General features: G+C 31.3%; 1 protein-coding gene across 1 annotated transcript in view; it reads left to right on the top strand.

The window, feature by feature from the left end:
- LOC132725957 (uncharacterized) overlaps positions 1-11,773 on the top strand; it is a 43,839-nt gene extending 32,066 nt beyond the window's left edge. The window contains exons 8-10 of the mRNA XM_060711185.1: positions 851-992; positions 1,493-1,543; positions 10,373-11,773. Coding sequence (XP_060567168.1) covers positions 851-992; positions 1,493-1,527 — 177 coding nt within the window. The 3' untranslated portion in view covers positions 1,528-1,543; positions 10,373-11,773. The remainder of the gene's footprint in view (positions 1-850; positions 993-1,492; positions 1,544-10,372) is intronic.
- The last annotated feature ends 5,257 nt before the right edge of the window (positions 11,774-17,030 follow it).

Raw genomic sequence — 17,030 nt, 5'->3', positions numbered from 1 at the left:
ATTGTAAAAATGAATTAATATATCGATAATTCGGTTTCATATAAGGACATCTGGTTCCATACATTGCTACTTTGGTACCATATATTGAAGACCTGGTATCATATAATGTGATAATCAACTTATATATTGATAATTTGGTTCAATACATGGATGAAAAGGTTTCATATATTGTAAAAATGAATTAATATTTTGATAATTTGGTCTCATATAAGGACACCTGGTTCCATACATTGCTACTTTGGTTCAATATATTAAATAATTGGTATCATATATTGTGATAATCAACTTATATATTGATATTTTGGCTCCATACATTGATGAAATGGTTTCATATATTGTAAAAAGGAATTAATATATTGATAATTCGGTTTCATATAAGGACACCTGGTTCCATACATGGCTACTTTGGAACAATATATTGAAGAATTGGAATCATATATTGAGAAAATCAGCATATATATTGCAAACTCGGTTTTGTACACTGACCGTTTGGTTTGTTTTACGGACACAGTACAGGTCATATGGCGACGTTTCAGCTTTTCTGGTGGAGGAAGACCCCTTCCGTGCATTATTTCATGCACGAACGGGCACCTGAGTAGAGCCACCGACGTTCTGCTAGCGGGATAGCTTCCTAACATGAAAAAATCCAAAGTCCCCGTCTGGATTCGAACCCACAGTGGTGAGGGGCAAGATATCGATTTGAATATTCTAATTAATGGCCAAACGATGTGATAGTGTGGTATCATATACAATACCGTTCTTTTTTGTTTTCACAAAACAATTCGACCCATTGAGAAACATGCTGTGTTAATTCTTCATATAAAGTAATTAAATCTTTATATAACAATAGGGCGAATGTAAATGTTTCAAGTCAAGTGGGATTAAATTGGTCGATCAAGATCAAATGGATGAATGTGACAACGTGAGTAAAGATTGGAAGATGTGTCACACGTATATGCAGGAATATAATTGCCTTTGCGAAAGACGTACAGGTTAATACAACCAATATCTTACATCTTACATTGACAATAGGCCTAGTATAAAATGAGTCTTTTATTTTGATAAACATATGAGAACACAGATGTATATTATAAACATATTTATGACATCAACCACGACACAGGAGTGTAATTAAGACAAGATTTCATTTAACACATACTTGTGCCGCAATGCCACTCCGTAAACTGCAAATATTTTGACGTCACGTCATTTGCGTGGTACAAACAAACCGTAAAGACACGCTAAATGTTATGAAAATTATTATTTTTCTAATTTTAAACAGTAACTGTTCTTGTCTTATGTATGTGATAAAGGGAATGTTATGCTTGCCAGAGGCTCATTTAATATCCTTTATTTATTTATGTAAGCTTGAAGGTTATTTGAACCTCCCTCTAACGAGTATTAGTTATTTTAATTTTACTGATTTTACTGTTGATAATCATATATTGTCTTCTTTGATATGTGAACAATGTATTCAATATATATCTTCCAGGTATTATCGATGATATTCAACCATGTCAGTCTTAAAATACTTCTCCCGATAGTAAGTTAATTAATTTTATTATACCTCAATATATCCTTCAATGCAAAACTCCCATAGGCTTATTATATGTTCTGATTGAATATCACCATCCTGGGATATATTCCCCGGGGAATATTTCTTATATCAACCTGGGGTACATAACTCTCGCATAACTCCATATTCAGCAAATTTTTAAGTTTAACTAAACTTTGTTACAATGTGATTTTTTTAGTGTAAGGGATATAACACCTACAAACTCCGTTATTCATATTGTACTACTTAATTCCCTTCGACTATCTTTCTTTTTTTAGTTTTGTCAATACCATATTTATAGCTTTTGAGTAATGAAAAAAGTGCCGTTTGCCAACATTTCTGATAATGATTTAGCTAGACTTGTAGGTCTTTCGGTATAATAAAATAAATAACACATGGCTGTCGGGGTTGATCGATCTGGCATATTACCCCTCTGCGCCTCGGGATAATATACCAGTGCTCGGGTTGACAATATCCTCTTTCACGCCAAAGCCATGTGTTATTTATATAATTCCCACGAAAAAAATCACTAATGAAGTTTATATTTATTTCAGTACTTGTTTATTTAGGAAATAGATATCAATTCTGAGTGCATTGTTATACAATTATTGACTAGTGAGCCATTGAATATGATGTGATATTCACCGGCAGATGACATATTGACCGAGGCGATAGCCGAGGTCAATATGACTTTCTGCTGGTGAATATCACATCATATTCAATTGCTCACTAGTCAATAATTGTTTTATTATATGAATAGGCTAAGGATTAAAAAAAAATCACGAAAAAGTACAACCTTATATACATGTACAAATTTTGCCTCGTTGAAGCGCAGGAAAAAAGACGCACGTGCGAGGCGTGCAACAACTACACGAACGCTGCGCATACAAAAGTAATTCAAGTTTATACTCATCGATGCGGTTAAGGCTTTTAGTATAACAGTAAAGTAATGATATTTCAATCGAGAAATATGCCATAAAGAACAAAACGCAACAAATATTTTTTTAATTAACACACGTAATTAACAGTCTACGGTGTATGGTCATTGAATATGAGTCTCAATCTATTTTTAGACTTGGAAAATCCAATTCAGCCAGTTAATATGATACTACACCCTGTGAATATGATTTTATAAAAGGTTCTGTTGACTACAGTTTGGACCAATGAGATTGCAGCTATTTTTAGATCATATAATAAAGTATAATAATTCACGTTTTTCGTTTAAATGCTTTGTAATTAATCACTCAAGCCTATCGGCCTTCGTGATTATATTACTACGCATTTAAACTCAAACCGTGCATTATTCTACATTGTTATATGATCTAAAAATAGCTGCAATCTCATTGGTCCAAACTGTAGTCAACAGAACTTTTTATAAAATCATATTCACTGGGGGTAGTATCATATTAACTGGCTAAATTGGATTTTCCAAGTCTAAAAATAGATTGAGACTCATATTCAATGACCATTCACCGTAGACTGTTAATTACGTGTGCCAATTAAAAAATAATTGTTGCGTTTTGTTCTTTATGGCATATTTCTAGATTAAAATATCATTACTTTACTCTTATACTTAAAGGCTAAACCGCATCGATGAGTATAAATTTGAATTACTTTCGTATGCGCAGCGTTCGCGTAGTCGTTGCATGCCTAACACGTGTGTCTTTTTTATAATTTTAATTTGTACATGTAAATAATTTTTCTACTCTAACACGTCAAGAAAAAATACAAAGATTATCATATAGTTTGTCTATATGTTTGGTGGTTAAATTTGTTTTCAACTCAGAGTTTCCAATAGAAACGTTCTTTAAAAGCTGTTCCAGTGGGCTGAAAAAACTGTCGTTAAATCTACCTTGTGTAGAAACATTTTGAGAATAACGAATTTTGAAAACGTTGATAAAAATTTGTTTGTTTACTTTATTTCACTCTATATTTTTCAAGCAAAAAACAAAGTATTAATAGTGAAATAAATGTTACACTTCCGGTAACATGGCGGTAACTTGTTTATGTTTTGTTCAGACAGAATTTTGATGTTTAAAGACGTTTCTGGAGATGCCTAGGACTTGAGTTTTTGGTATTTAACGTGAAATGTAGTAACGTGGGTATGTTCCTTGTGGTAGATTGCTGTCATGCTGAGTTTTTAAGTTATTGATGCTGAACTTTGTCTATATCAACGAATAGTTTACCGCTTTGCATAAGCGTGCACGATTTTCTCGTGAAAATAATGATAACGGTTACTCTGTTATATCTATAATTAAATGTAATCCACCCACGCTGAACAATTTTACAAATATACTTCACAACAAAAACTACGTGGCGTGCTCGGTAGTATGAGTAAAGAATGTAACACACCCATTGTTGGGTGTATAATGATGTAAAGTAATATGTAAGTCATTTTGATGATATTATATAGTGGGCATGCAATGTTGGGCGTGTAATGATGTAATGCAATATTAAGTCATTTTGATGATATTATATAGTGTGTATAATGATGTAATGCAATATGTAAGTCATTTTGATGATATTATATAGTGGGCATGCAATTTTGGGTGTATAATGATGTAATGCAATATGTAAGTCATATGATAATATTACATAGTGGGCATGCAATTTTGGGTGTATAATGATGTAATGCAATATTTAAGTCATTTTGATGATATTTTATAGGGGGCATGCAATGTTGGGTGTATAATAATGTAATGCAATATGTAAGTCATTTTGATGATATTATATAGTGGGCATGCAATTTTTTGTATTATGATGTAAAGAAATATGTAAGTCATTTTGATGATATTATATAGTGGGCATGCAATGTTGGGTGTATTATGATGTTATGTAATATGTAAGTCATTTTGATGATATTGTATAGTTGTGTAATTTGTTTGACAAGCTTTTTGTGTTGCATATTGATTAACAGTTAGATAATACTGGAATATCATATAATATTTTATTAACAAGTAGTTGTATAATATCTATAATTATGTATGAAATATTAATGATTTTGATATGTTAAGTGAACTGATACGGAAATCTCATTTTGACGATGTTAAGGGAGAAAAAAGTTGACATCTTTGACATCTTGAGATAGTTAAATACCTTGATGATATCAAATGATATTAAGACATTGATGATAATGATGATAATGATATTAATGCGCACTGAGACATCTGGTGAGAAATGATATATTTTATCCGTATATTGGTCTTCATACTTTCGGTTTCGATAAAGGCCTAAAAGTTGCGGATTTTTTTTTTTTTTATTTTTTTTTATTTTTTTATTTATTTTTTTTTTTTTTTTTTTTTGATGCGCTACCGGAACAACGATATTGACAACATCATTTTCAAAGTCTTTTTCTTTCATGAAGTAACTATGTTTATGTAATTCAAATACAACTATAATCTCATATGATTCTCATAATCTAATTAGGTTGCTTGTTTCAGTTGTTTTTGTAAATACGCTTCTGTGAATATTTCATGTGAACATGTACTGATAAAGTCTCGGTATGTAAAAGAAACAATATCAATATGAATTATCTAATGTGTGCGTGTGTGTGTGAGTAGCTTAGTTTCAATGTATATTGACTGTTTCAATATTTTAACTTAAGTAATATGTTTGTGTGATATGTTTGTGTGTGCGTGCGCGTTATATGTGTGTGTGTTGGTATGTGTATGCGTGAGTGTGTGTGTGCGCTGTACGCATGTTCGTGTATAGGGGTTTGTCAATACGATCTAGTACAATAGTACGTTATATGCATATTGATAATATTTGTATACCACAACTTGTGATATATTTCACCAAATTGAAAGTTTGTTTTACTACTTTTTTGTACTCTAGAATAGTCCTACTGCATCACAAGAATGAATCCTTGTTGTTTAAGTCACATTTTATCTATCATTTTCATTTTCTTTCTTTTGCTTTCCTCTCTATTTTCTTTTCAAACCAACGGCACAATATTTATTATATTATTCAGTATGTTGACTTTCGTGTATTCGGAGTATATGAAATGCTTGGTCATCCGACTTTTAGCCTTTGAAAATGGTTAGCTCTCAGTATTCTTTTGGCTTTACTCCGAAAAGCGATAATTATTTAAATCAAGGTACCATGTATACTTATAGATCTCCATCAAACATCCCACTGACGTTTCACTTCCTCATTACCATGTTAGTATTCTGCAACCTGCTTCTCTTATTTTCGTTACATTATGAAATATTATCCAAAACTCAAGCTAGACATAATGTCATACAGCAACCAAGAAAATTATACCCGAACCTGTCTCGTCTTAACTCAAACCTATTGTTTACTTACGGTTGTATTCGGATACTTTTTGTCAGTGTTTTAGTATTATGGGTACATACATTTATTACAAATTGTGGCGATGTACATAAGAACCCTGGACCCAGTACAGCTAGATCGTCTTTGTCCTCAGTATCGTCTTCTCTTAACGATCCTTCTATTTTTCACAACCACCTATCTTTCGTACATTATAATGTTCAAAGTATTCAAAACAAGATAGATTTATTGTCTGTTGAGTTGTTGGACTTCGATATTCTAGCTTTCACAGAAACTTGGTTAAGCGATTCTGTCTCCGATGAAAATCTGAAAATGCCTTCATTTAATTTGCCTCTCCGCAAAGACAGACACGGAGACAGTAATGGAGGTGTTATTATATATGTTAAAAACAATCTTCACTTCAAGCATAGAGCTGATCTTGAACCAAATAACCTAGAATGCTTATGGGTCGAAGTTACATTGCATAACAACAAAAAGATACTTTTTGGCAACTTTTACAGGCCACCTAACGCTGATTCAATTTATAATAGCTTAATAGAAGACTCTTTTTCACAAGCTGTCGATACTGGGTTTTCCGATATATTCATCACGGGAGATTTTAATTTCAAATCTCAAAATCGTAATGCATCTTTAAATATAGCTTCACTCTGTCGAGAGAACGATCTTGTGCAACTTATTAATGAACCGACACATTTTACCGAAAAACATCAAACTCAACTCTAGATCTTATATTTGTATCTAAAGCTGAAAATGTTTTATTTTCTGGTGTCGGTGACCATTTTCTTGACCAAAATGTTCGGTTTCACTGTCCAGTCTTTGCTCTGTTGAAATTTCACAAGCCAAAATTGCTTTCCTATTCAAGACATATATGGATGTATGACCGTTGTGACTTTAACACTCTGAAACAAGCACTAGGTGAGTTCGACTGGCACTCTTGTTACCATGAGAACATCAATATTCATACAACCAATGTAACAGAAAATATTTTAGAAATCAGCAGCAAATGTATCCCTAATAAAATTGTCAGAATATACGCCCAACGATGTACCATGGATGAACACATCAGTCCGTAAAGCTATTAGAAAACGTAAATGTGCATACAGGAAGGCCAAACGAACTAACAGCGAATCCTCTTGGGCAAAATTTAGGAGACTTCGTAATGACACCGTCACATTAATACGACGCTCTAAACTTGATTATTATGAACAAATGGCAAACAAACTTAAATCCGAACCTCTCTCACCTAAGTCTTGGTGGTCTACTCTTAAGTATTTTATTTCACCAAATACAGACAAAACTATACCTCCTTTAAAAAGTCCATATACTGACAATCTTATACACGATTCCTTCGAAAAAGCTGAACTGCTGAATAACTATTTTTGTAGCCAAACTTTACTGAATGATAGTGGTAAGCAAGTCCCGCAAGCAACTCCTCCAACTGACACTAATCTCCTAACATCTCTGGTTCTTAGTCCACAAGAAATAGAAGACGCATTAAATAATCTCTCTACAGGAAAAGCATCGGGCCCAGATGGAATAAACAACCGTATTCTCAAAGAATCATCAGCTGAATTATCAATCCCTCTATGTTCTCTCTTTAATCACTCTCTTCGTTCATGTATAGTCCCTGAAACTTGGAAAGACGCAAATGTCTGTGCTATTTACAAAAAGGTGACACTTGTCTCCCTGTCAACTATAGACCTATTTCATTACTCAGTTGCATTGAAAAGGTTTTCGAAAGAGTTATCTTCAAACACATCTATAATCATTTAAATGCTATCCGCTTTTTGTCCCCTTTTCAGTCTGGATTCAGACCAGGTGACTCCACAGTTAATCAGTTAACACTTTTATATGATACATTTTGTAAAGCGCTCGATAATGGTTTAGAAGTGAGAACGGTTTTCTTTGACATAAGTAAGGCATTCGATAAGGTGTGGCACAAAGGCCTGTTGGTCAAACTAGAAAATGCTGGTATTTCGGGTAAATTATTAGACTGGTTTTCTAATTATCTCTCCGGAAGACGACAACGCGTTGTGCTACCTGGTACTCAATCTACATGGGATGCAGTAAATGCTGGAGTTCCCCAGGGCTCAATTTTAGGACCCCTATTGTTTCTTATTTTTATAAATGATATTGTCGTTGACATTGGAAGTCATATCCGTCTTTTTGCTGACGATACCAGTTTATATATTGTTGTTGAAAACCCAAATGCTGCTGCAGAACTCCTCCAATCTGATATCCTAAAAATAACAGAATGGACCGATACGTGGTAAGTTAACTTTAATCCTGCAAAGTCCGAATGCCTATTGCTAAGTAGAAAAATGCATCAGCAAAACCACCCATCTCTAAACATGCATGGCCAAATTATACCGGAAGAAGAACACCACAAACATCTGGGTATCATTCTTTCAAATGACTGCTCTTGGCATGAACATATTAATATGTAAATAAAGCATGGAAACGGGTTCACATTATGCGTAGACTGAAATTTACTCTTGATAGGAAATCTTTTGAAGTAATATACACCTCTTTCATCCGACCAATTCTAGAATATGCAGATGTTATATGGAATAATTGCTCTATGGCTGAAAAGGATATGCTTGACAAGATTGTATAGGGAGCAACCAAACTGGTCTCTCTCGATAAACTTCAACAGGAAGTGAATTGGTCATCCCTAGAAGAGAGACGACGCGATCACAGGCTTATAATGTTCTATAAGATGATAAATGGTCTTGCACCAGAATATCTAACAAATCTCGTTCCCCCAAATATTGGATCAACGTCTTCGTACAACCTTCGAAACCCAGATCAGTTGAGACCTGTACATTCCCGAACTAACCAATATTACAATTCTTTCTTACCCATGACAGTTCGCGATTGGAATAACCTATCAACAGATGTAAGAAATTCACCCACTTTAAAAGTTTTTAAAAGTAAAGTTATGCCAGTCCGTGATAGTACGCCCGCTTATTTTTACAGCGGATCACGAATGGCACAGGTCTTACATGCTAGGCTTCGCATGAATTGTAGCAAACTAAATCATCACCTTTTCACTCGTAATATAGTCCAATCTCCCCTTTGCCATTGTGGACAACCTGAAAACAACTTTCACTATCTTCTCGAATGCCACTTTTATAGTTGCCACCGTACATGCCTTCTTACAAAAGTGCGTCAAATCACTAAAAATGTCTCTCTTCATACTCTTCTGTTTGGGGATGTTTCTCTTTCTCAATCAGACAATACGGAGTTATTTCTGGCTGTCCAAAAATACATAATGGATAGTGGGAGGTTTGCATGACGAGTAAATGTTGCAAAGTACTGTCTACGACTTAACAATTACACTGGTAAACACTTAAAAAATAATCATTGTCTTTATACTGTCCGTATGCTAAAAAATCATTTGTCTCTTCAACTCTAAACGTTGGTTTTCATCTTAATATTCCTTCTTCTTTTTCTCTTTCTTTATTTTTTTTTCTATTAATATATTATATTGAAATATCTATCAATTACAAATAATGCAAGTGCCTTACCACATAACCTAGTTTTGTGTATTTTTTCAAAAATATTGTGTATACAATCAATAGAAGCGGTTGTGGTACACATTTTTATATGCTATTTACTTGCTCATAGATCTACCAGCCATGTATTAGTTTTATTGTAATTTATCAATAATGAAGATTGACTTTAATAAGCACCTAGTGCTTCCGTCAAAATCCTTTGCGTGTATTATGTTAGTATATGGTTATGAAACTGAATGTATGTATAATGTATGATTAAAATATATGCAATAAATATGTTTAAACCAAATAAATGTTAAATTTAACTCGTTTGCGACATTGAAATAGCGTTCTTTTGATTGTTTTGCACGTGTTGTTTGGCGCTACCTTGTGACGTCACGTAAACAACACTTTAAACTTCTGTACAGCGTTAACGACTGAATTAAAGATATTGGTGTTCAGATTAAACCATTTTCTTTCATTCTATATAGTTTTCACAACAAAATTCGACAAAAAATTGTTATTTATTTATCAGATTTTTCAAACAAAATTGCGCCGTCAATGTGTCGGTTTGGAAATACACAGGGAGGTAATAAGAACGGCGAGTGCATTGTTGTAGAATAATGCGCGCTTCCGGCCTTCTATGTCTATATTGGAAAATTTCCGATAGTGTTAGAATGTAATATAATATAACCAAATTGAAATGAATGAATAAATATTTATCATATAACAGCAAATGACAATATTACCGTCAACTAGTCATCAATTTATATATTCTTCAAAAATAAATAAAAAAACAAAGAACAACATATTTTCATCATAACAAAATAATAATGATAATAATTATTATTATCATTTCTTGATCATTATCATCTTCGTCATCGTCGTCGTTGTCAACATCATCATCATTATTATTATTATTATTATTATTATTGTTATTATTATTATTAGTAGTAGTAGTATTAGTATTATTATTATTATTAATGCCAACTAAACAGGTAGTGTTAAATGATGATTTTTTATATTTCAGATACATAAGCATTAAATGTGAGGAGGACCTTTGTTCATTAACATTGTGGAGGAGCTGTGTTTATTTACATTGTAGAGGACCTTTGTTCATTTATATTGTGGAAGAGCTTTGTTCATTTAAATTTTAGAGGAGCTTTGTTCATTTACATTGTGAATGGCCTTTGTTCATTTACATTGTAGGGGACCTTTGTTCACTTACATTGTGGAGGACCTTTGTTCATTTACATTGTAGTGACCTTTGTTCATTTACATTGTGGAGGGCCTTTGTTCATTTACATTGTGGAGGACATTTGTTCATTTACATTGTGAATGGCCTTTGTTCATTTACATTGTAAAAGATCTTTGTTCACTTACATTGTGGAGGACCTTTGTTCATATACATTGTGGAGGACCTTTGCTCAGTTATATACTGTAGTAATAAGACTATCAAGTATTGACCATCACAAGGTTGTGAAATTTTCTATGTTGTAACAAAAAGATTGAATGCATGTGTTAAAATACGCCAAACGTTTCTTTCTATAATTTAATTTACAGCTTAACATAGACACGCTTTTATCTTTCATAAATATGAAAGATTAAATAGAGAGTATTATAAAGTTTAACATTTTGCAAATCATTGTAAGTTTTGTGTGTAAATATGGTGCAACCATTGTCCACTCGGGAGAATAAATCGAGTTGTGTTTATATTGTATTTATATGTATATACAATTTACATACGTTGTTACATATTTTTTATCAAAATTATTTCTATTACACAAATGTATAAACTTTCATTGAATTTGTTACTTCCACAAACACTTTGAAATACATTTTACCCATTCCTTAAAACAGTTAATGTGAGGTTATTATACATTTTTGAGTTCAATATCTATTTTTATTGGACAAGTAAACATCTGTCAAACCTTTATTAGACGAGGTGCTAGCAGCTGTGTACTAATTCAAAAGAATCAGTATTGTGTTCAACAACGTTTAATGACATTTTTATTTCACATTATTGAATGAGGTTACGTGCTGTATTTTTCAGTTCTTGTCAGAAATCCTTTCTTACTTACAGTTCATCTTAAACAAAATGCCATTATTGGGAAACATATGTATAATGACCTCAACGATATACTCCCATATCATTTTGATTGAATTATACCGTGGCAGTTCAGTATCTAATTCTGGGTACATTTATTTATAAAATGCAATTATTCAGTGAAAATAACCATAAAATCCATTTCGCTTTTATAATTTATCATTTTTAACACAGATGCCTCGCTGTTGCTTAAAACATTTTTTAGCAAATTGTAAATACATTTAATGTATCAATTTTCGTTTATTTTGTGCATCATTATAATGAAGTTTGAAACGGATCGCTTTTGTGAAGTAGGGGATAGGGGATCTGAAGCAGTCTAAAACAATGTCAAATAACGGTAACGAAAGATACTTCGTGAACATGTCCGAATCGGTTAAACAATACTGATTATTCAAATGTACTTGTAAAAAATTTTATAATGTTCTATTTTTTCATAATTTACAAAAATTTGGTTATCAAAAAAAGGAAAAATGACGGTATATGGTATATACCTTCATAAATAACTGTTAAAATGCAATCACAAACTTCCTTGCAGAGGTGTGAAAATGATACCATAAATTTAATGAGGCGATCAACAGTTTGACACGCGCACAGGTGTCGCTTACGTCATCCGGCCTCTTATGAATTAGTAACCTTTAATTGTGTAACACAATGCAGTTTGTACAAGGTAACATTTTTGAAAACAACAAAGGGCCGTATTGCTATTATGATATAATAATTAAGGTAGTATTTAGACCCGGTTAAACTTTTGTTGCCGCCGATCAGTCTATTTTATTACAAGAAGAAAAAGATGTTTCAACTGCTAAACATGTGGTAAACTTGATATTGCATTAATTAAAATGTTCTAAAGTATAATGTCGTTGATTTAATTTTAATTAATTTGTCTCCTTTGCAGTCCTATCTGTTCTGTTCTGTTCCTATCTATAGTTACGAATTCTATGAATGTAAATAATAACGAAAGTAGCATGCGGACGGTGTTGATATTGTGTGTTAAACTTTGAAGATCATTGGAAATCGTCCGAGTAACCGAGTACTCGATCGGAAAAATGACCGAGTACTCGAGTATTAATTTTGGTATTCGTTGCCAGCCCTACTAAAAACATGTCATTAATAAAAGTAAATGTAGCATATTTGTGAACATGTTTAGGGGTAATTGGAATTATTTTTTATTTTTTCATTTTATAGTTATTCTGAATGTTTTTCTACTTGTAAAACAAGTTTTATAGAATAAGCGCTTCTATATTTCATAAGATTGTACAACAAGTTTTGGAATTATAAAATAAAGGAAAATAATGACAAGGTATATGGTATAAAGCTGTGGTAGAACTAAACTGTTTTTTTAATAATGTAAACCTTAATTAACTTTTGTGGCAGAAATTTAACTGATCATGATTAACTGCATTTAAAAAGCATTCAACAGTACAGAATATGTACTAATTGTGACAAACAAAAACACTTGCTGATTATTTTAAAGGATATTAAATGACTTTATATGTTTAATAGAAAAATGTTTGTTAGACATGGCAAGAAAATAGTTCATGCATTAAATAATTCAATATCTCATTGCTTTAACTACTGATGAATTAACATTGGTCCGAAAAACGCCGTTATGCATAAACTTCTATATGACTGCTTCTGCCTAGTACAAGAAAAACTTGCAAAGCGAATTGAAAACGTGGAGAAGAATTACTATGGATGGAGCAAATGTCACTCTTTTATTTCGTATATTTGTTTACATTTTAAAAAGACATTGTTGATTTGAAAGAGCAATAAAGCTGACAAGCTATCAGCTATACTCTAAAATCGGCTACTGCCTCAACAACTGTAGAAATGTTCCTTTTAACATAACAAAGGGCGATGACTTAAAAACCATTGATGGAGTTTGATAAAACTAGGTGATCTTCATTAACTCCCCTGTATATATAAACATTTCTGCCCCAATATTAAAGAATTGGACAAACCCAAACCGATAAGGAGATATTGCAACGGACTGTTGGACGAACAAATACATAGAAGATCAAAACCATTAAATATCCTATTTTATCAGCGGGGTTTAATAACTTGCAATTGGTCATTTGAAATGCAATTTGCGTGGAATAAATGAATATCGTAACTGCATTTAGATACAATGAAACGTCTTTTAAAGGTTAACAAGTATACTATTAAAACATGCAAACTCATATTTTATTCAGGTATTGAATATACAGTGCTCAAAACTCAGAGTACTGTCAGAAGCACAGGTGTTCTGCGCTGTGATTGGTCTCTACCCCGAAACCTCAGTAACCCCAACCTTTACAAAAACCTTAAAGATCCTGTATGTTTTGTGATTGATATTGTTATTGTGTGTATACCACAATTGCAAAAAATTATATATGCATATAATTATGCAAATAAAATAATTTTCAAACATCGAAGAATATGTAAAATGTGTACTGAAAAATTTTGTGAATATATTTAAACAAAAAATTACAGGCCATTTCTTAATTTGGAAAAATTTTTAGAATTTTAGAAAAATAAATTTCTAAATTTCCTCCCTTTTTTTACATGAAAATGTTAAAGGGTATATTTTTTATAAATAAAGTTTGGAAAACTCAATATTGCAAATCAAGTGTTGCGCTGTATTGTCTCTAAAACCACAGAAAAACCTTTACAAAGATCTTAACTCATGCGTTTAAATATTTTTTCAATATATAAATCTGATTGTGAATACATTTCTGTCATCAAAGAAAACATTGTCTATATATTTAGTAAAATTATATATGTATACTTTCGACAGTCCCGCTCATGTATTAATAAGTTTTTGAAACTTTGATGTCATTGAATCTAAAATCAAAGATATTATTGGCCAACAATCGCCCTCTGAAACACCGGCTTAATTTGATACGTCAGTTTGGATGTAGATTAAGGTATTGGTAGATGAAACATGTCAACATACTAATATACAATGTTTATGTATTAGATATTAATGATTTCTGTTTATAAACAGTATATTCTGTAATTTTTATTCACATAGTTCACATATGATGTTTATGAAAGGTTCACTGAAACTTATATGTTAAAACATGTGAAACTTCACTGAAACTTATATGTCAAAAATATGAAACATTAAAATACTACATTTTTAGAAAATTTAGAATATTTACTATTCTTCTGATATGACATTACTGACAAAAATGCTCTTTATGCTGCAAATATATTGCATTATTTTCATTTTCTTGTGTATCATGAAATAGTTAAGTTTATATTGTTAAATATACAAAATTAATCATTATATATTGACTAAAGCATATAAATATATTTATTTATTTGACATTTGAATTATTTAAAGGAAAATTTGTTTCTTTGTTATACGTACTTAATATAAGTCTGTCTCTCTCTTTCATAAAGATGTTGAAATTATGCAACATGTAATCAATCACCTTTGTTGAAATTTGAAAAGTATAATATCTTAAGATATTTGAAATACTATGTCATCTCGGCTATATGTATAATAAATATAATTTCACACTATTACATTAAGTATTAAATTACAAACTTTATGCTATAAGTACGTTGCGCACATATTATTTTTTTTCTCAAGCAAATCTAAGATTCAAATATGAAAATTTCTGTTTCATTACAAACAATTGATACTGAAATGAATGATAAATTGTTAGAACCTGTTTATAACCTGGATATCTTTCGTGTTTGTTTTTTTCGATAGGCTTTCGTTTCGTTTTGTACAGGTTATTATGAAATGTGTTCCATTTGATCCATTAGTCATACTAAATATTTTACTATAATATATATTTGTTCTCACCAAATTGTAACTATATATTACTATTATACTAAGAATGTAATATAGCCGTTTTCCATTATGTATTTGTATATGTTTATGTATGTATGCTGCTGATGTTTTCCCGCTATTGTGGGACTTGTGCATTTTGTAAATAAATTGAATTGAATTGGAAATGGGAAGAGTAATTTTGCTTTCTTTTTTTTCTTTCCCTGTATTTGATTCGTTTAAAGACAAAACCGTCACCGAAGATGTCAGTAAAATAACCAAAACTACAGTAAAGCGACACTAAATGGATTAACGCATATGTAAAGAAAAATGATGTTCCTTTCCAATTTTGTTCTTGGATACTGGTATGGCGTTTTAATGGCGAACTAAATAAATTCATTATATAAGATAACTTAGAAATTATAAGTTAATTGTGACATTGCACAATTACTTCAGGCAGTTGATTATTATTATTATTATTATTATAATAATTATTTTTATTATTATAATTATACACACTTTGTATGTTTCTCAAAATCGATCGTTATTTAGTGTTAATGTAGTGAAATTTTGTTAATGTTTGACAAAAAAATGCTTTTATGACTTTTTTCTTTTTGAAATAACTTGAATTATACTTGAAAGGTACTGAAATAACCCAAATCAAAAAGACCTTTCAAGGTGATGTAAATTTTTAAACTACATGCATATACTCTTCTTTGTTAGTTTACAATCCGATGAAAATGTTTTGCTTTTTTTTAACATCAATATAGAAATATCAAATAGAAAATGGTAATGTCGACATTTGAAATGAATAAAATACAAATATTTTTATGTAATTGATCTTGAATATTTAATATATACTGCAATTGTTCTAGGTGTTGAAAAAAAATGCTGATTAAGCAATAAAGACGCTTCGCTTTAACATAGACCTAGTATTGGTCCTATGGTTTTTGTATTGGTATTGATTTATAAAAGTGTACATGTATGTCTCAATCACCTTGTGTTTTCTCTCTCTGTTCTTGAAAATAGTATTAAGAAGTATTAATGGTCTGGCTATACAGAAAGAAACTAGGAAATGATTTGCTTGTCTGTGAATGACATTCTTTTCTCCAAATGTACAAAACGTCAAAGTAATGTTTGAAATCCTGACTTGATTTAATTGAATAATTGGCTGCTGCGATCTTTTGCATGTTTAAACAAAGGCAACAAATGTTTAAGGAATGAATGGAATTTTAAACGAGCTAAATACTTATACTGTAATTTAACAACAAAGTGTAGAGAATGACTTTCAAGCATTAGCACAGACTCCAGTCCAAAACGAAGTTAAAGTCATTTTTAAATAGATATTTCAGAGTATATTTAAATATTAATTAAAATGACTTATTGATAAATATACATCATATGACTTAAAGACATATAAAAAGATTGTGATAAAATTCAAGTATGTCGGAATAACGCAGAAGTTATAAGTCAACATCTCCGAAAATATAGTTACGATGTATACGTGACCTCTTTCACTAAACATGACATCCTATGTTTTCCATTTTTAATCCATAAACTAAGCCATTCCTTCACGTTTGTATCACATTAAGCCTTCAGAGCCATTAATAAGTCATTTCAGACATCTTACAAAGTATTAGGACTAGATGAGTTGTGATATAAACACATTTTCAATTTGCTTTTATTTCTAAGGCTTACTATAAAGTACGACATGTAATTGACATAGACTGACATTCTGAAATTAGATTTCTAGTTTGAAAATACAGTTTGTATATATTCTGGAATAATAAATACACACTTTGTTACATGAGGAAGATC

This window comes from Ruditapes philippinarum, unplaced genomic scaffold (assembly GCF_026571515.1).
Source record: "Ruditapes philippinarum isolate M1 unplaced genomic scaffold, ASM2657151v2 ctg2509_1_1_1_1, whole genome shotgun sequence".
Lineage (NCBI taxonomy): Eukaryota > Metazoa > Mollusca > Bivalvia > Venerida > Veneridae > Ruditapes > Ruditapes philippinarum.
This window is presented reverse-complemented; position numbering and strand designations above follow the sequence as displayed.